The sequence below is a fragment of the Rhinolophus sinicus genome, linkage group LG01 (assembly GCF_036562045.2).
Source record: "Rhinolophus sinicus isolate RSC01 linkage group LG01, ASM3656204v1, whole genome shotgun sequence".
NCBI lineage: Eukaryota > Metazoa > Chordata > Mammalia > Chiroptera > Rhinolophidae > Rhinolophus > Rhinolophus sinicus.
This window is the reverse complement of record NC_133751.1, coordinates 117,498,725-117,519,526: the sequence shown is the minus strand read 5'-3', so window position 1 is coordinate 117,519,526 and position 20,802 is coordinate 117,498,725. Positions and strand designations below refer to the sequence as shown.

The 20,802-nt window shown below is 39.8% G+C and overlaps 1 protein-coding gene across 32 annotated transcripts in view; it reads right to left on the bottom strand.

Annotated features, from left to right (window-relative positions):
- Positions 1-20,802, bottom strand: part of CLASP1 (cytoplasmic linker associated protein 1) — a 247,672-nt gene that overhangs the window by 104,873 nt on the left and 121,997 nt on the right. For all 32 annotated transcript variants that reach the window (XM_074334995.1, XM_074335073.1, XM_074335009.1 and 29 more), the window contains exons 9-15: positions 11,740-11,892; positions 9,041-9,114; positions 7,946-8,038; positions 6,861-7,006; positions 5,858-5,993; positions 4,742-4,812; positions 963-1,022 (exon numbers count right to left, since the gene is read on the bottom strand). In XM_074334995.1, the coding sequence (XP_074191096.1) occupies positions 963-1,022; positions 4,742-4,812; positions 5,858-5,993; positions 6,861-7,006; positions 7,946-8,038; positions 9,041-9,114; positions 11,740-11,892 (733 nt within the window). The remainder of the gene's footprint in view (positions 1-962; positions 1,023-4,741; positions 4,813-5,857; positions 5,994-6,860; positions 7,007-7,945; positions 8,039-9,040; positions 9,115-11,739; positions 11,893-20,802) is intronic.

Genomic DNA, 20,802 nt, shown 5'->3' with positions numbered 1-20,802 from the left:
GAGCTAGGAAATGAAGGAGCACGTGAGGCGTCCTACATCTGAGTTCTTCACGCGTTTCTGTTCTTACTCTCCTGTCCCCACATTAAATCCCTCATCCTACGCTCCACCTCTAAATTCCAAAATTACCACCAAATCAAAAGGATATAATAGCCAAGAGATTGAAGAAAAAGTATTGAAAAAAAAATGTGCAACTATCTTCTAGATCAAAATATTTTCAGATGAAATTCTATCTTTGGGAGTGTTGCCTGTTACATCCCTGACCACTGCAGTATGGAGTGGGACTCCAGGGAGTACTCAATGTATTAAAATTCCACGCTAATAAACTATTTAATACGCTCTAAAGTTCTTCACAAACTATAAGATATATCATTTAAAAAAATGGGTGGCACATACTATCTATTTCTTCAAATTTAACTCAGAAAGAATAAAAGCACCTAAAATTGACATGAACTAAAAATGGGGAAAAAGGAATCTCAAAATTAAGAGGCATGCTTCTTCAAGGATTCTGTCATAATCCTACTTTTTAGCATATACCTACCTGAATAAAAAGAAAACTGTTGACTTTCTGATACAGAGGGATCAAAAAGGAAACTTTCAAACGAGTGAAATACCTTTAAGGACCTAAGAATTATACTGTGCCTAGTAACAGCTCTGAACACTTACCTCACGGGAACTGACAGGAATATCACACTGCGGGATCAGAGTCAATAAGGAGTAAACTGGGCTGTGCAGCTGTCATAGTGCACATCTGCCCACATCTCTACGCCCACTAATATTTCAACCAGTGAAATTAACTGCAGGCTTCTACCAATATTACATGCCTCCCATCAGTAGAGATAACAAAATTAGCCATGCAAACAAATGCTTACATTCCTTCATTTCTGATAGAAAGTGGGTTGGACCACTGGCATTACATCTCAAGAGTGAATTCAGAGGACTAAAACAGCAAATCAGATGCTCACCGTTCCAGGGAATGTGTTTGCCATTCTTGTAAAAGTAATTCTAAAAATTCAAAACAGCGTCTGAAAATTGTAAAGAAAAAAAATATGTAACTTAGTAATTTATGTTAGTGAAAATAGAAGCTTTTTTCTTAAATGACCAATACAACTTTTCATAATTGGGAAATTTTTTCTAATTTCTATGATTTAAAATATGGAACATAAAGATGGAATCAGAATTGACTGAAAACCAAAGCAAATGAAAAAATTAAGCATTTATGGTGGTAAGAAAGAAAAATCAGAGATACAGGAACAAGATACAAAAGTTCTCTCCAAATCACAAACTTAAGCTTCACGGAGAACATTATTAAAAGGGCGTATCATTCTCTTTACCTCAAATAATACGTTAATACAGCATGTAAACATGCATGAAAAGATCAATGTACATTACAGAATCAGGCAATTGGTCTCTGCATTAATTTCACAGAATGCCTTGCAGAAATAAACTAAAACTGCCCTGAAAAACAAAGTGTTTGTCAAATTTTCCTGCTCAAGTCCTAGGTAGTGCTTAGAACATATTTTTTTCTAGCGACTCAGCTATTTTCCTCTTTTTAATCTTTCAAAATCCTTTCTTCTCCAGCCTTTTCACTCTTGTGATCTTTCTTGGTCTGGTTTGTACACAAGAACAATTGTAGGCTCATCTCCTTTGGATGACATCACCACTTTGGGTGAAGTCCCGGATATCCATCTTTGGAGGAATAAATCTGAATAGTCTTAGGAACACAGTCAAGGAAACAAATCAGAAGGTAATCTTTCTCTAATGATCAGACTTCTTTCCCATGATCCTCCCAATTCAAAACCTCAGTAGATCTTTAGTAAACCCTTACCCGATGCTAGATGCTAGAGATACAACGGTAACCAAGACACCACCCAGTGAGCGAGACAGACAAGAAAGAGTCACCATGTGCCAGGAGCAGAGGGGGCTCTAGAAGCACCCAGTCCCTGGGCTGGAACAGGACGGAGTGTGGGGCTTGGGAAGCAAACTTTCTCTAAGGACAGCCGCTGGCCTACGCCACATCCTGCCCTCACTGTCGCTTTCCCCACTCCTGCCCCAACCTAGGCCATGTTGATTCTATTTCTACCCTTTACCCCGTGTCAGTTCCTGGTCTTTTTTTTAATTTTTCAATGCATGTGTATATGTCTATATTTATTTATCTCTTAGTGAAAGCAGCCATCTTTAGTGCTAATTCTTGTCTAAAATGTGTTAGAACAAACTATTTTAGGTTTTGTTTTCAAGTTTTTAGACTAACATCATACACAGAAATCTATCAATGTTGGCATCACTTAAACACGTCAGTAATTAAACACATCAGGTTAGAACTTGTCTCTTTCCTTCACCTACTTATCATTCCAAAAGCAGCTCAATTTTCCACTTTCTATGAAGCTTCTTGGGAGCTGATTTTAATCATCACTGCCTTCTCTGAATTCCTAAATCCACAATACATATGCTGTAACCCACTCTTACATTGCTTTGCCTTATTGTTTTTAACTTCCCCCAATTAAATTATAAAGTTCTTAAAAACAAGGACATTATGCAACCCATTTCTTAAAACTTAAACAAAGCAAAGCGAGGCCTAGCGCACTGCTTTTGTGTCACTGCTCCTTACCTGTCCGAAGGCAGTGGGACGGGGCCAGATGGTCCCTTACTTCTTTCAGCACTAAGACACATGGTTCTTACTGACACTCACTCTGACTAAATGAAGAACAGGAATCTGGATGTGTGGCTCAGAAACTGAAGAAGAGGGTGGCAATTCTACTGTCACAGTGATTGTGGCTGCGACTGAACTGTGTTACCCCAAAATTCCTATGTTGAGGCACTAATCCCCAATATGATGGTATTTGGAGATGGGGTACTCGGGAGGTAATTAAGTGGAGCTCTCAAGAAACACCAGAGAGTATGCGCATGCGTGCATGTGTGTTCTCATTCTCTCTCTCGCTCTCTCGCTCTCTCTCTCTCTCTCTCTCTCTCTCTCTCTCTGTCTCTCTCTGCCATGTGAAGACACAGCGAGAAGGCAGCCATCTGTAAGCCACCCTCATTAGAACCCCACCATGCTGGCATCATGACCTCAGACTGTCAGCCTCCAGAACTGAGAAAATGAATTTCTGTTCTTTAAGCCACCCAGTGTATGTATCTTGCTGTGGCACCCCAAGCCGACTAACACACTCAACATCCTGTCACATTCCACAACAAAATGTATGTCACTTCACTGCAGGAACTCTGCCTTACACAAAGGAAAGCCGCATTCTGAATTTCTCTTAGAAACCTAAAACAACAGTAACAATAACAGCAGCAGCAGCAACAAATTCTAATAATGGCCACCATTTATTAAGTGTCAAATCCTTTTACATGAATGACTGAATCCGCAGAACAACTCTGCGCAAGGCTACTCTTATTCCTAACAGGTCAAAAAATTAGTAAGTGGGAAGAGGTAATACTTCAACCCGAATCTGTCAGTTCTGAAGTTCACTATCATCTGTCTACCTAGCTGACTTCACGCTGTCATCTGTAGGGGGAGCTGAGCTGTTCGCTCCAGGCCTGAGGAGCGGCTGAACTGTGTGTCAAGGCTAGATTGTGTTCGTCAGCTGCATACAGTTCAGCCGTGCAGTTCAGAATTAAGCTTTTTCAGTAGAAGGAGCAAATTTCTTTCCTCCTGGCTGCGTACAGTTGGATTACTCCCCTTCTTTTCTTCCACACAACTGTGAATAAGATGGCAGTAGGCCTGCCTAATGCTAAAGAGGGTCCCCGACCATGGAAAACTGGCAGGACCAACATGACAGCCTAGGAAAGGAAGGAAACAGCAGGCAGCTAAGGTGAGCTGGATGCTAAGCCTGAGAGGAAAGGGCTCTCCCTCTCACTGGGCTCGGACCAAGACACAGAACTCCAGGGATGGGGCCAGAGGCTGCGGCGCACTAACGTACACTGTGAAGCTCCCGATAATGTCACTGAGAGGCTTCAGTGGTGTCCATGAAGTCCCTGAAAATCTACACAAAACCAATCTGTGTATTTACATTTTCCGGGGAAAAGGGGCCAGAGATCTGAACAGACTTTCAAAAGACTCTGTGACTCAACAGTCAAAAATAATAAATTCCAGCAAGAAGAGCCCGTACTCCTCACATGTGGGCCAGGAGAGCTCACCGGGACACATGACAAGACAGGGGCATAGGAACAAAGCTACAGCCACCCAGGTTGTATCCGCAGGGTTTATCTCCCACAACTGTGAAGCAGAAGCAGGTGACTGGTCAGAATTCGGGAATCCCAGAAGTCACTATCAGAAGATGCAGACATACACCTCGTCCTACCTAAGCTAATATTAAATAACTTCCATTAATCTTTACAATGTTTTTGTCTTGCACGTTGTCACTGTCTTCACATTCAGAGGATGCGATAGACCAATGATATAGGTAAAGGGATTATCTCAGGAAAAAATGCACAGGGGGTCCTCCCTCCCCCTCCTTCGCCTATCCCCAATTAACTTACATACCTACTCATTCATTAATTCATTCTCCTCTCTCTCTCTCTCTCTCTCTCTCTCTCTCTCTCTCTCTCACACACACACACACACGGTTATCCAAATTTACTTTCCTGATTATTTAGATCATAATCCTTCATCCAAAAGCATTTATTACAACAATCTTAAGTAATATTAAACATGGCAAATAAACTTTTTCCCATTGAGGGAAATCTGAAATTTGTTTTGTTTCAAACAATTCAAAATTAATGAGGAAACTGTTTTAAAATTTACCTTCTAACTGCAACAGATTTAGAGGTACAGTTGCTTGTTATGACAGGTATTAGCCTAGGGATGTGTGTGTGCTGTGGGAAAGAACAAAAAACAGAGATGAACACTTGAAAATGCAGTAATAAAACAAAACTGAGACAACCACTTCCTTACTAACCTACCTAACACACATACATATATATTCATAATAGAATTTCACAGAGTTCAAAAAGGAAAGTTTCATTGGATATTGCTGCCAAAGGCCATGACAAAAGTTGCAGAGCCAAAACAGACATGATGGTATGTAAATAAGTCTAAAATTAAAACAAATCATTAGTACAAAGTCTAAATTATCTGAGCAGCAGAGGTCTGAGCGAGTCCAAAGGGGGTCAGCAGACCAACTTATTTTGATATCGTTTCAGTGAAAATGTTCAATAATGGCACTGGGTTTAATTTGAAGTAGGCAGTGCAAACAGTAAGAACTAAAAAGAATACAAAGTAAGTAACCCACAATCATCAGGACTATTCTGGGTAGATGTTCGTTAGCGTCATCCAGCCCCAGTCACAAGGCTTGCCTCTGGGAAAAGGGGCTTGAAGGCAGGGAGAGGTGATACGGAGAAGTTTCATTTAAGACTTTGTGAACTAGGTTTTACTGAAAACTCATACATAAATTATTCAGATAATTATTTAAATCTAAATAAATGTTTAGCAAACTTAATTGAAGAGAGTATTTTGTGTCTGTGCTTGCCTACAATTAATTAAATAACAATGACGGGTGAGTAACAAAACCACAAGCACAAATACCTAAAATGGAACGACTGAGGAGAGGAGGCAAGAATGGGAGTGATATCTGGAGGCATAAGAAGAGCAGAAACTCAAGAAGCAGACGCAGATGTTCAAATATTTAAAAGCAATGATGAGGCAATCAATACCTCAGTAACTATATACCATATCCATAATTCACATTACGGAATGTAAAAGGCTCATATGCTATTATTGGGAAAAAGGGCCAATACTGTATGTACAACACGATTCCAACTATATGTGATCGCTCTAATGAAAAATGCCTCTAAATACTGCTTACCAACCACCAACATTTACCAGTTGCTTATTCCATGTATGGCCCCAAAACATACTTACCCGAATGATTAACCTAACAGCTACCACACCAGATGTGGACATAATTTTGGCACTGTTTGGAATTAAATTAAAGATTGTTGGCATAATGGCTTCAGCTCCATGGTCAAACTTATTCCCCAGAACTGATGACAGATGCCTACAATAAGAAATGAATACTGGACTGTAGTTACGTCTCTTGCAAACAGTGAAGCATATAAACCTCTTAACATTTTAGGAGCTTCATTTCAAGTTATCTAGGGATAAAGGACAAGGGTGTCACATCCTTTCGATGGACATGTAGAGGACGTGGCAAACATCCATTAGCCCAAGAGTTTGTTCCTTTTTTGAAAATAAGTCATTTCCAACTAACTAATCTTAAAAGGGCAAAAAATAAACAAATTGATCCTACACTAATAAAGCATAAACATGAAAAAGGGCCCTCATCCTTTTATTTTTAACATAAAATACTCATGCTTCAAAACGTGGCAGCAGCTAAAACTTTTAAACAGTTCAATACCCCCTTATGTTGCTGTTTCTCTGATAGTTAGACATACTTTCTAACACAGAAGTTCCAGCTTCAAACAGTCATACAAGTTTAGCTAGGATAAAATTTTACTGCAGCACATGCCCTTAACTTTAACTTTACAGCTTCAGTACTCTTCTAGAAACAAACAAACAAATTCTCATAATCATGTTACATCCTGCGAGGAAAATTAATGAAGAGGCTAAGAAACAGAGTTTATAAATTTCATTTTTTTCCATAGTATAAATAACAACTGCTTCAAGGTTTAAAATAAAGGCTTCAGAGCTAAGTCACTGAATAAAGTTTCAAACCTGTCACACTTCACATAATTGGGCGAGAAATATTATAAAAGTATTAACAGAAGTGTAACTGGAATGGGTCCTGAGGACTAGTCAGAATGACACTGAAAAGACCCCTCAGACAGATGCAGTGAGCATCTCTGAAGCCCTGTGCTGCGGCTATTTTCAGAAGTGTCAGAATCCGGAGCTTTGCGATCCTTACCCCAGCGTGATACACGCCTCCCGCACCACCTGAGACCGCAGGTCCTTAGCTGATAGTTTAAAGGCTGCATCCAAAAGTCGCAAATGTTGAAAGAAGTTATCATACTCAGCAGCACCAGCCAAAAGTAAAGATCTTATCTTTTTTAGCTAGTGGGATAGAGAAAATTAAGATATACAAAACAATTTCTAAAACAGAATATATAAAACAATAGAAGCCACCAAATATGAGAGATCATTATCAAAGTTAAGCAAAATACAAATAGTTTTACAAACAGAATTCAGCCACTCAACTATTAGTAACATACTGAACAAATCTACATATCACAAATAAGAACAAATAATTTTTGAAATGTATCTGTGATAAATACGTTACAATTCTACAAAGTGTATTTTTTAATTGGAAACCATTCAGTATACTTGTACATTCTGTGCTAAAACCCTCCTTTAGCTTGTAAAAAGCTCCTCCCCTAAGCTTACCGTCCCCCACACCCCACTTTAACCACCATTTATTTAATGAATCAAACATCTTCCACTTTATCATTACTGTAAGGCTGTCTGTACTTGAAATAGAATAAAACAGCTATTTTCCACCTCTCTGCTTTCCAGACACACCCTCACTTCAGTGTTCCGCCCACTGACTTTCATTCTTTTACTTTTAAAAATAGATAGAACTTATCGCTTCTGGGCCTTTTGGCTAAGATCAAGTGTAAAAATAGACAGGACACAACTTTATGGCATGTGAGACGAAGAAAGGAACAGAGGAACACACACTGAAAAAGCCACTTTACTGGCCAACAATCACAGATTTAAATCTTTACCAAGGTGAAAGTGGAGGGCATCACCAGACATTCCACAGTCTTTGTTAAAAATACAGGGTAAACAGAAAGGTGTAAGTTGACATGTTTTAAAAGTAGAAATAGAAGGGAGGTACTCTACCAAAAGGTAAAGTGTTAATGCAGTAATTTACATTTTAAAAATTTCACCACTTTAAAATTCATTAGAGCTGTACCCCAATTTCATAACAAAGCATTTAGAATATATAAATAAATCTAATGAAAATGTAATCACATGAAGTCAACAGCTTACAGCATTTACTCTTTGCTCCCAATCATGCTTATCATCCGAGAGTATTTCCCTAATCTTGTTTATGGATTCCTCAAGGTCTCGGCTGGAATAAATCTGTAAGCAGAATTGATTTACAATCAACATATAAGAAAATTTAAAGAATCAACAAAGATTATTTCTTAATTATGTGACATCGAGAGCATTTAGTAAGTATAATAAAATAAATCATTTCATTTTCCAGAGGACGTATGAGATAACATCTAGAAAGATTTGTCTTAGAATGAGCTTCTGACCCATTGTGAATACAGAGACCTGATTCTATGGATAACCTTGCCTCAAATACAGCTTTACTATAAACCTAACAGATGATTTCACATACAAAAGAGAAAAAAGCACCCTAGGGAACTGTTGGTGAAACACAAGTCATTTATTACTCTTAGTACTCTGTATAGCCCCACATTTACTTGTTTAACTTTAATCACTTTCAAACCTACTTTCTCGTTTAAGCCCACATCTTAAGACAGGGAGGCATGCTGGGAAGGCCCGAGATTTTAAGTGCTGTCGGAATCCAGAGCATGGACAATCAGTGCAGACTGAGGAAACGTACTGTTAGCCTCAGTCAATAACACAACACTGAGGCACAATGCAGTTAAAATGTGTGAGTGTACCCCAACTTTTATCAATAATCTTTGCTTCATCTGTTAGGTACTGAAGTGAAGCAACAAGATGGTATAAACTAAGCTTCTGTAAAGTATTCTTTACAGCTTTTCAGACACCGAAATCCTTCAAATTTACAAATTTTTCTAAGAAACATCCCTAAATAAGTTTGCTTCTTTGTTCCCTCATCTAATCTAACCCCTTTTTTTTTCTCTTTTATGTAACCTGACCCACAAACTGATTAGAGCAAGCAGCTTCTCTCTAGTTCTGCTGGAAGATTATCCTGGGCCCGTACTGTGGCTCTTCCTTTCCACTGTAAAAGGCACTGCACGCTCAGCTCTCCTGTACTCCTGACAGTTAGAATCCCTTACCTAGTGAGGACCTTCACGATCACATATTTGGAAAATGAAATCTGAAGAGGACGCCCTGCCTGTCATCAAACGCACGGCCCTCACTCACCTGCACCATAGGCACATCATCAAAGGCTTTAATAAAATCCTCTTCATCAACTGCTCCAGCTCCTTCTTTTGTAGCTATAAAAGACGTATTTTTAAAACGTAAACAATGTGCATTGGGAGAATCTGAGTATGTACGATAAAAAGTACATTTTGGTAGTTTGTCACTATTTTTTTAAAAGCTTAATAAAAATGTAGTGTTGTAGACTGACAAACATTACTGACTTTTAATATCAAGGTGAAGGATAGTAATTCTCTGTCATAGGCCTCAGCGTAAAGTCATTTAAAGAGACCGCTAGCTTAAGGAAGCACAGCACAGGCTTTAGAGGATTTAGATGATTTATATTCTATTAATGTGCAAACCTTTTGAAAGATTACTAATAAACAAATATAAAAGAAAATTCAGTTCTTCAGGGACTAAAGCAGATTATATCATTGTTAGAAATCTAATATAACGAATTTGTGAAATATTCAGATAAGTTCTAGAGAATTTAACAGTTTCATTTCAAATTTATATTAGTCTAAAAACATTTCCATTTCCTTTGAACTCATTCATGATAGCTGTGTCAATTTTTCATGTATGCCTCAGTAGCAAGTTTCCCCCATAAAGGTGTTGTAAGATGCTTTATACACTTAAAAGTTAATTGCTATCATTTGGGAGAGAGTTTTTTTTTTTCTTTTTGCCAATATGAACTCCACACATGAAATCTTGTGACATTTTATCAGGGTTTTTTGTGTTTTTTTCATAATAAAAGTCTCAAAATTGGTGCTACGGTCACCCTCGTAAGCCTCATTAGTGATTTACACTGATCAGTTGGAGTGCTTTTCTAGAGCTTCTTGCCATACGAGCTCTCTGGTGCTTGGTGTCCAAATGGACTACCTAGATAGAAAAGGGCTTTACAGACAACTCCTGGTAGCAGTAAACAATCACTCACACTGCATTTACCAGTTAACTACAACAATCACTAGTAACACACTGTGACGTGTCTGGCTTAGCGTTAGGACTCGATCCCACGGAGCAGGCAGGTCCTGACAGCCTCCACTGTGCTGGAAGCACTGAGTGTGCCATGTAACCACATACCGAAGAGGACCCCAAGACCAACCACAGTCCCTAAAGAATCTGAGCCCAAGGAATCTGACAAGAAGGAGCCAACAAGAAAATTCATGGCAATGGTGTTATACAAAATGGAAGAGGAGATGAGGGCTGAAGGGGAAGACAGGGCTGGTATCTCTGCATCATTTACACAGTGGGATTTGTGAAGGGGTATGGGTGAAGGGTGGGAAGGAAAAGAAGTGATCAGGGGACACAGACATTTTCTAAGCTTTGTTTGTGGAACTGATACCACCCAAGAGTAGATCAAGAAAAAGGTTTAGAATGTTCAGCCATAAGAGGAATGAAGTACTGATACATGCTACAACGTAGATAAACCTCAAAAACATTATGCCAAGTGAAAGAAGCCAGACAAAAGAGCACATGCTGCATGATTCCATTTCTATGAAATGTCTAGAATAGGTAAGTGCATACAGACAAAATGCAGATTGGTGATGGCCAGGGGGGAAGGAAGAAATGGGGAGCAACTGTATAAATGGTATGGGCTTTCTTTTGGAGTGATGAAAACATTTTGGAATTAGACAGAGGTGGTGGGTGCACAACACCGAATGTACTAAGTGCCGCTGAATTGTTAGCTTTAAAACGGTTGATTTTATGCTCTGTGAATTGAAGCTCAATAACAACGACAACAAATTATTTAAATGCCCCCCACAAAAAGATGAGAAAGAACTAAGAGGAGAACAGAGTAAGAAACAAGCATAACTTATCCTTCTGCCATCTCTGATGTGAACGTCACTCTCTGCCATCAGTACGGCTTCTTTAACACAGAGACACTGGTGGCAGAGACACCGAGGTGGCAGCAAGCTGATCCAGTCAAGCCAGCAGCATTCTGGCCAGTTCCGAAGCGTAACAGACCAGCAGAAGGAGAGGGCATTCTAATGCTAATCCTTACTCCAGCGGAGCTCAAAAGCCCAATTCTAATAGTGAGCATGTTCTAAAAGCAGCGGCTACATGCTATTTTTGAAGTAAAAAATAAGAAATTTGCATGCAAATTTAAAATGTGGCAGGAAAATGAAAGTTGTATATAACAAGGACTCAAATTGTCTAAATGGGGGGAATGAAGAGGAGGGATTCAGGGAGGAAATCTTTGTAAATCAATTTTCAAAGCCTCAGGGAACTAATCCCTCCTCAATATCCATAATAGTCTCACAAGGAATAATGCTACTTGTAGGAACAAAATACATTTTAAAGACAGAGGTACAATGTTTCTTGTGGCTGGTCTCAGTCTTAATCAATAAAAATGGCTTAAAAAGCCCCATGGTAGTTTCAGGCATTGCCGGATCCCAATACCAAATGCCATCAGGGCGCACTCTACTCTTCCTGTCTCTTAGCTATGCTTTCCTCTGTGTGGGCTTCATGCTCCTACAGGCTCTGCTCACCAAAATGTGGCCACACAGCAGCTCTGACTGACACCCCAGCAGCTTATCAGCATGGACAGCACAGTACTAATTTAATTAAAGAACAGCCAGCAGAAACATATTGCAAATGGGATTACTCCACTTCTGAAGGACACAGGAGGCATGTACCATGCATGTCTAGTTTTAAAAGTTTGCACAGCTGCCCCCACAGCACCACACAGGGCTTGGTCTTACCTGAAGGCTTGGATCCAAGGGTGGAGGAGCCGAGCCTGCGGGTGGTCCCCATTCCAACATTTCTCCGTGAGCCTGATGGAGCTTTAGATGATGTAGAACTGGCAGAGGAAGGTCTGTTACCATCCACAGAATCTTCATCATCAAAATTTTTATCTGAAGAGTAAGCACAGACATGATTGCTTTAAAAAAAGGACTTTTTCACCTGAACTTAAAGCAACTACCTTAGAGATGAATGGTCTGCCTCCCCTTGGAATCTGAGGTGCCAGTCCAGTGTCTTTCAAGGCCTTAGGTAAGTCCAGATTGCAGCTACAAACATCAAATTATCTCTCACAAAACCAGCTAGAAAGTTACTTTACCATTTTGGCATATTTCTAACCATGCTTTCATACATTTTTTAATATAGGTTGGTGCAAAAGTAATTGCAGTTTACAAGGTTAAAAATTTTAAAAAAAAAAAACGCCATTACTTTTGCACCAACCTAATAGCTGACATAAGCCTATATGTATTGTATATCACTTTGGAATACTTCTTATTTCAACATGATAAAATATTTTTCATAAAGACCTTTTAATGGTTGCATGGTACTTTGTAACCACAAAATGCCAACACTGAAACACTTTCATGATGTTTAGGGTGGTTCTAATACTCCGTTAGAAATAATACTGTAACAAACACTTGCATTTTTGTTTGACTTTCTCACCATTTTAAGAAAAAACATCCCTAGAAACAATACTACTGAGTCAAAGAGTATAAAGGTGTTTGATGTATACTATACCAAACTTATCTTCAGAAAGGTCATATGGTAGCTACAGAACCTCGAAATGGTCCTATCCTGTTTGACGAGACACTGAGTTGTCTTTCAGAGAAAAGAGACCAAACCGCAAGTCAAGCAGCCAAAGCATGCACGGAGGAGAGAACTCTGACCTCCAGCTGCACCCGGAACCAAAGTCTTCACCGCCCCCACCCAGCCACCCACCCACCAACACACACAGACACACACACACACACACACACACACACACAAACCCTCAAAGGACCGGGACATAACTGGAACTTGGACACAGGAACCCTTTCAGAAGCCAAGGATCTGCTGTCCAGGAAGATCTGGTGCTGACGTCCCTTCATCGTTAATGGGCAAGTTCATCAACTTGCCCCACCAGCACGTCTGCATATGTGTCCCCCTCAACCTTCTAAAAGCCCTTAACCTCGTCCAGCGAGCAAGATGAATGTGAAGCCCCATTAGGTCTCCCATCTCCGCAGCTGGCACCTTCCCGATCAAGAAACCTTTTCTTACTCCAAATTCTGACATTGAGTTTTGGTTTTTCAAAGTGTCGGGCACCCAAACTTTGGTTCAGTAATAATAGAAATATATATTTTTCCTAGAAGGTCAAAGAAGTGCCCATTTTGCCACACTCTTGCCAAGACTGATTACCATTTTTAATGTTCGACCAAAATTTCACAGGTGAAAAAAAAAAGCTGCTTCTTCAATGTTACACTTCTCTTTTAATGAGGTTGAACAACTTTTAATAAGTTCATTAACATCTAAATTTTCTAAGCTGCAGTGGGTCCAATCAATATTCCTCGGGTTGCATTGAAAATTAAAAAGAAAAACCATATTTGGGCTTTTAAAAAACCAACATGTTTGTACGCAACATTCTGATAACAAAATAAAGCCATCACCGTGTACTGTGCAGAGTGCCAAAGGCTCACAGAGCAGGCGCCAGTCACTCGGGAGGGTGAGCTAAGAGCTCCAGAGTAACTAAAAACAGCAAAAGAAAACTAACATCTATCGCTGGAGATAGTCAAGATTTCTGAAAAAGGGCCTTAGACCTTTACCAGTAAGTTGGGAGTGAATAACTGTGTCCCCTCATAACAGATACAAATAACAACGTGTTTTTCGTGATCTAGCTGCTTTTTAGCTGAACTACCAACAGCCAAGGCTAGTGCGGACTCGGGACTCTGCTGGTCCTTACAGCTCACCAACAAGCCACTTCAAAGTACAGGGCTTCTATTAGTCACCATCAAGGTGGGGAAACACATCCCTGCAAATGCGTATCCTTGTGCAAATTACCTTCCTTCCACATGCCTTTAAATTTCCCAGATCACGGGATCGAGGCTATGCTTATGCTGTTTCACCGATGGTTCTTTCAATCCACGCATCAACTTCTTATAAATTCAGATATTCAGTGGTAATTAACATAGATTTCCCATGTGGGTTGAAAAGGTGACTCAAACTGCAGAGCACATTAATACGGCCCTTTCCAAGAGTAAAATGAAGCCTGAGGTAAAGGTCAGGAACACCCCAAAGGAGAGGCCACCCACTGAGCACTGACAGCATCACAGGGAGGAGGACACACTGGGCTGATCTGCCCTCAGGGGAGCTCACAGCACGGGAAACACTGTCACTGTGCGACCATGCTGAAGAACGGCAACCATCATCCCTCCCAGAACAGCAACAGCTCCAGTCAGTGGGAAAGGTAAGTAATGAACGGGGGAAATGAGGACACTATTACATGTCACTCAAAATCCACTGGGACTGTCTTTCTAACACGCAGGCATGCCATTTGGAGTTGCATTCAGTTACTGAATTACTTTCAATGGACCAGTTTCTTGGGACTTCTGCTTGCAGCAATGATGGATTGGCAAGGACCAGACGTCATCTCTTCCAGTAAATAGCTGAAACCAGACCGAATATGTAAAACCACCACTTTCAGACAGGACAACAGGCAGTGCAGAGCTGGGTCCCTGACAGCAGAAAAACAAACCAGATGACCTATACAACCACCCCTACTTTCTGCCTGGAGACAATTTCCAGGCCACCGAGTACAGGGAAGGGGAACCCAAATTGAACTTGGAAGCCTTGAGAAAATGCAGCTCAGAGTTCAGGGAAGCTGAGGCGGCTGGAAGTCACAGGGCAGAGTGAGAGAAGAGAGGAAGCTACCCAGAACGAGATGTGCTAAGTTCTAGGCCACACACACGTGAGTGAAAGGACACAAGGCAAGGCAAAAAATGGCCAGGAAACTATAAACTGCCTCCCAAAGTTTATACAAAGTCGGAAGGAAGATGTTCAAGCACCAGTGTTGGCAGTGACTCACTGGAGGCTCTCAGCAGTGACGACCCCCCCACCCCCGACCCCCCCAACCCACCTCCCACGGCAGGCCTCAGAACGGAACCATTTCTGGAGTGAATTCCACGCTACACCTGCCTGATCAGAGTTTAAAAACAGGCCCCAAGGGGATTAGACAGATCTGCAAGGAACTTAATTAGCTGCTTTACCTAAACAAAGCGAAATGTTCTTTAAAGGAATGTTAACAAAATGCAGACACTCAACAATGTAACATTCACAATACACAGCATCATAATTTCATAAACATGAAAATTTCATAAACATGATGAGAAGCAGGAAAATGTGGCCCATAATCTGGAGGGGAAAAAAATCAGAAAACAGTAATGACAGAGATGATGACACCAACAGATGAGAACATTAAAAACTACTATAACTATGTTCCAGTATTAAAGGAACACACAGACACAATGAAAGGAAAGGAAGGATTTTTTTTTTTTAAAAAAAGGACCAAATGGAACTTCTAGAAATTAAGAAAACACAGTACCCGAAATGAAAATTTCACTCAATGAGATTAGAAACAGATTAGAAACTACAGAGGAAGAAAAAAATCAAGGAATATAAACACATAGTAATAAGATTTAACTAAAATTAAGCATAGAGTCCAAAAAAGCAGGGGGAGGGGGCTGTAAAAATAAGAGGAATAGAGTCTCAGAGACCAGTGGGCTGATACCAAGCCATCTAACATTCCCAGCAGGAAACTACTCCCAACCGGAACCAGGGGGGAAAAGACACATTTGTCAGGAACAAATGACAGCAGGCTTTATCAGAAACCACATGCACCAGAAGACAAGAAAATGACATCTTGAAAATGGTGAAAAGTATTAACCTAGAATTCTATATCCGGTAAAAATATCTTTTAAGGATAAAGGCTAGATAACTTATTCAGACAAACAAAAGAAGAATTCATCACCAGCAGACCTACCCACACTCCAAGAAATGTTAAAAGATCCTCATGCAAAAAGAAAATGATACGAAATGGAAAACAGGATTTATATAAAGAAATGAAGCACATCAGAGATAGTAAATATGTGAACAAATATTAAGACTTTCTCCTTGTATTTTAATTACTGTAAAAGATAACTGTTTAAAGCAAAAATGAAACACTCAACATTTAGTGTCCACTCTTTATGTTCCCATGTTGCAGACAGATAACCTGGTGGTCAGAGAAAGGACGTACATGTTGGCACGTGGATGTGGTGCCAGTAGGACATGTGTTGCTGTATAGGACGCCACACAGAAAACTGGGAAAGCATGAAGAAAATGGAAATGGTTCAGATTCTGTCCTCGAAGAGTTCATATTTTTAAAAGTTAACTATAACGTGTCTACATTTACTGAAGATGTCACATAATCGTGTACTGCGTGGGAACGCACATGCTTCATCTCCAGTTCCTGTATGGAAACACCTCCCAAGGAAGGGAAGGGGGAAAGGTCCACTGAGCAGCCCGTGCAGGGTTTTAAGAACAGAACTCTGATAGTCCCACTCAGTCCTTTTACTGACCCTTTGGAAACTTCTCTTGATTCTAACAGGCTTACTTACCTGATTTCCAAACCAAATTAGAAGAAACAAATATAGGAATAGTAAGAAGGGGAAATTCAGGAGTTAAGCTCAGTCATGCTAATGAGACGTGACAGATGAAAGCCTGAGAGCTAAACAGAAAGTACAAAAAGCAAACAAACACAGAAAAACCCCCAAACCCAAACTGCTTAGGATGCCAGGGCCAGTACAGAGTTCAGATCCCATTCATACAACTTAACCGCACAACAGCAGACGCTCGAAACTGCTACCGTGCACCATCAAGATTCAGTTCTTTTCATGCGTATTTTTCTGTGGAGTAATGAAGAAAGCAATTCATATTTTCTATCTGAATTGGGAATTTAGCGGAACAGGAAAAACAATGTACCATATTCGTTTTCCACATTACCAGTTGGACGCACTGCTTTAAATTTAGAGATACTTCGCCTGAAAAGGTGTTTGGAGGATAAGAGCCAATTGGACCTATTATTTGAAAACGAATACACTATTTAAAAGTAAGTTTACCCTATGTTTCCCAGCTTTTTGGACACCCAGAAATTAAAAGCAAATTATAAAGGAGGTTAGGCCCTCAGAAAGGTGCCTAGTTTCAGTTAACTGGGACATTCTCTTACGTAAAAGGTGCCATTCATTCCTTAACTGGACAAATAAGCTCTATTCACAAGTGCACAGTGAGCAGAGAGGATCCACTCTGAATCCAGTCCAGGACAGCCCCAGCTGCAGCTTCTAATACATTTCAGTATTTCTCAACCAAAGTAATCCATAGTGAATGCTACGGGTCACTTAAATGCCCGCTTTCTTTAGGCTTTTCAGCTTAAGCAGACATTTGTTAGCATATAGCCTTTTTTTCTAGAACTTTCACTAAGGCAAAAACATGTGTGAAAATGAGTATTTTTAGCTATATAAGCTTGTGCTGTTACGTTAAGATTTTTCACACACTAAGACAACATATGTTACCCAGAAAATAGTCTTACAGAGGGATAAGTTCTCCCTGAGCCCAAAGAAATAATTAATTCTCTCTCCAGTCACCACTGCAGACTGCCATCTGAGAGTCACGTCTCTCATGTGACGGCCTGGGATACAAACCTGCAATCAGGTCACTGGAGCCTTCAGGTCTCAGCCACCATCACCTTCTTTAATCCTTAAAAAAAAATCACCTGAGCTCCACTGCTCCTTTCAGCATTGGGACAAGACATTTAAAAATGACTCGTGAATTTCTACAGAGCAACACTGTAATTTCCATCCAACTTAAACACCCCGCTCCTAGCAACCCAGTTAGCAAGCAAGTAAAATGAAAAATCGCAGCAAAATAGCAGTAGTCCAAAAAGGACTACTGATACAAAGAGATTTTTAAAATACAGAAAGACAGGGCCCTTTGGAAAAAAAATTAGAAAGCTAGAGTGCAAACAGTCATCCGTGGACTCACAGGAAAGCAGCAGAATTCTGAAAGCTGAACAAGCCTGTGAACTTGTCTTGAACAAGAACTGTGATCAAGATGGTAGGTGGGGGCTGGAGAATGACCCGGGCTGGCACGGGGAAGCCAGAAGCAGCCCTTCGTCAGCCTCACTTGACTCAGCTTCGGAAATCCCTAAGGCCCCAGCTGCCTCAGAAGGGAACTTTCATCAGGCTGGAGAAGGGAAAATACAAAGCAACAAACCACAGACGTATCCTATGGCTCAAAATCGTCAGAAAGAGCACCGTGTACCCCTGTGACTATAGGTTTGGGTATGAGAGAGCAGAAAAACAGGTCAGTCTCCAGATAGACTTCAAGTTTGGTGCCTGAAACTTGGAATTACAAGCTTTGGATTACACTGACCATTAAGGAAATTCACACACACACTCATCTATGAGGACCAACGAAATGTCACAGAAACTAAGAAATGTCTGTTTCATTGTCCACCCGCCAGGAAGGCAGAACCCAAACCGCAAAGCTTCTCTCTTCTCTCCTGAGGCAGGCTCTGAGCAGTGGAAGCCCAAGCTCACGAACTGTCTGCTTCACTAGATCCGGTTCACCTTGTGGACACTGAGACTGCAGGCAGGCTGTCAGTCACCGCTCTGTCACTGGAGCCCTCCTCCAAGGCAGCAAGACACCCAGCAGCCTAGCGACTAGAGCGTCATCAGCATCGTCAATATCCCCAAATCTGTCGTCTCACTTTCTCCCTGGTACTCCTAACACCTATAACAGAGCAGGCCAACACCTCATGAGCATCCAAACACAACTTCTGGCAGTCCCCATGAAGGCAAGCAGAGGTTGTGGATGGATGCAAACTATTCTTCATGGGCCATTTTTAGAAGCTTTATTACTTTTAAAAATGTATAATATTTAATTAGATAATAGTCAAACAAGGCTATGAAAATACCTGAGGGCAAATCAAAAAAGGTAATTACTACCTTAATTATTTTTTAACCTTCCTGATTTCCCGCCACACAAAAATATCTTTATTCTTTTTTCTGATAAACTATGCCTATTTTAAAATCAAAACTTAAAGTTCTCCTATAAGCAATCACAACCCCCCTGCCAATTAAACTGCTAACACTGATACATAAGCATTTCTAAACTTTAATGCATTCATAAACCATATCATCATATACACACATGCACAAAAACTGCTTTTTGCCCAGTACCAATATTTAGTAAATATTTTCTCTGTCAATATTATTCTTATCCATTTTTAAGGACTATCTATTATTAAACAGTTCACATATACTACATTTAATCAATCACCTATTTACAATTTGACTGTCTCAAATTTTACATAATACCACTGCAGTCCGTATGTTTAAAAGTAACAATAGCTAATAATTACATCGTGCCTAAATGCATGCCAGGCCCTGTGTTTGGTTCCCTGCATATTCTCATTGAATCCTCCTGACAACCCGAAGAAGGAAGTACTATCATCCCCTTACGCTGAAAGATGAAAAAACTTAGTGCATCAGGTATGAATGCCCCAAGTCACACGCTGGCTAGAAGGTGATGAAGCCAGGATTCAGTCGATGTTTGTCCGACTCAGGAGCCTACGATTCGAGTCATGACAATCAACAACCACCACCCCAAAAAGCAATTCACATCAATGTGCTGAGCAGGATGCTAAGTGCTTTCTGTGCATTACTTTATTTAATTCTCATAACAGATGTTCGCTTATTTAAGAAAATTACTTCCTTAAAACAATTTCTTAAATACAGAATCATCAATATTTCTTAAGAACACAGACATTGAAATCGTCAACAAAATACTAGCAAACCAAATCCAGCAACGTATAAAAAGAATGATTTATCACGGCCAAGTGGGATTTATCCCAGAAATGCAGCGCTTGTTTTATATACAAAAATCAATTAATATAATCCATCATATTCATAGGATAAAAGAGAAAAACAACATGCTCCATAGACAGAAGTATTTGATAATATCCAAAACAAAACCCTTTCGTGCTAAAAATAGTACACGGATTAGAAGGGAACGCCCTCAACCTGAAGACATCTACAAAATACAAAAAAATACACAATTAACATCATACTTGATGGTGAAAGACTAGATGCTTTTCCCCTTAAGAGCAGGAATAAAAGAAGCTGCCCGCTCTCACCACTTCTATTCAACTCTGTTCTAGAAAAGTTCTATCCCGGGCAATTGTTAAAGAAAAAGAAAGAAAAATCATCCAAAATAGATAGGAAGAACTAAAACTATCTTTATTCACAGATGACATAACCTTGTATATGGAAAGTTCTAAAGAATTCACTAAAAAACTATTTGAATTAACAAATGAATTCAGCAAAGCTTCAGGATAGGAAGAACCAATATAGAAAAATCAATTATATTTCTAATCTATACATCATCAATAAACAATCCAAAAATGAAACAAGAAAACAATTTAATTAACAATAGCATTAAAAAATAAAATACTACTTAGCAATGACTTTAAAAAAAGGGCTGTAAGACATGTACACTGAAAACTACATAACATTGTTGAGAGAAATTAAAGACCTACAAACGGAAAGACCCATATTCATACATCAAAAGACTTACATAAAGTTACTTTGCTCATTATGCAAACTATATGTCTTGCCCATTTGTCCCCACCAGCTTTTAATTTTAATCAAAGTTGGATGCTGCCTACAGAGGCATGAAAGTGTAAACCACACTGTCTGAACTGCATTTCGGTGAAAGGTTGTTTTTCTTTGAAGTTTCTACATCCCATACCTATCAAAATACGGGGAGAGGGTGTGTGTCTCCCCCCAAATCCGGAAAATATGGACCAGTATTAAATAGGACAAGTCCTATGTAATAGTGCTCTGTAAAAAATACGCTATTTACTATCCATATTCTGAAACAAAAATTCCTATTTACAAAATTAAGAAATGCTTTTGTCAGAGCACAAGGAGTATAAAAATGTTTAACCTGACTGGAAA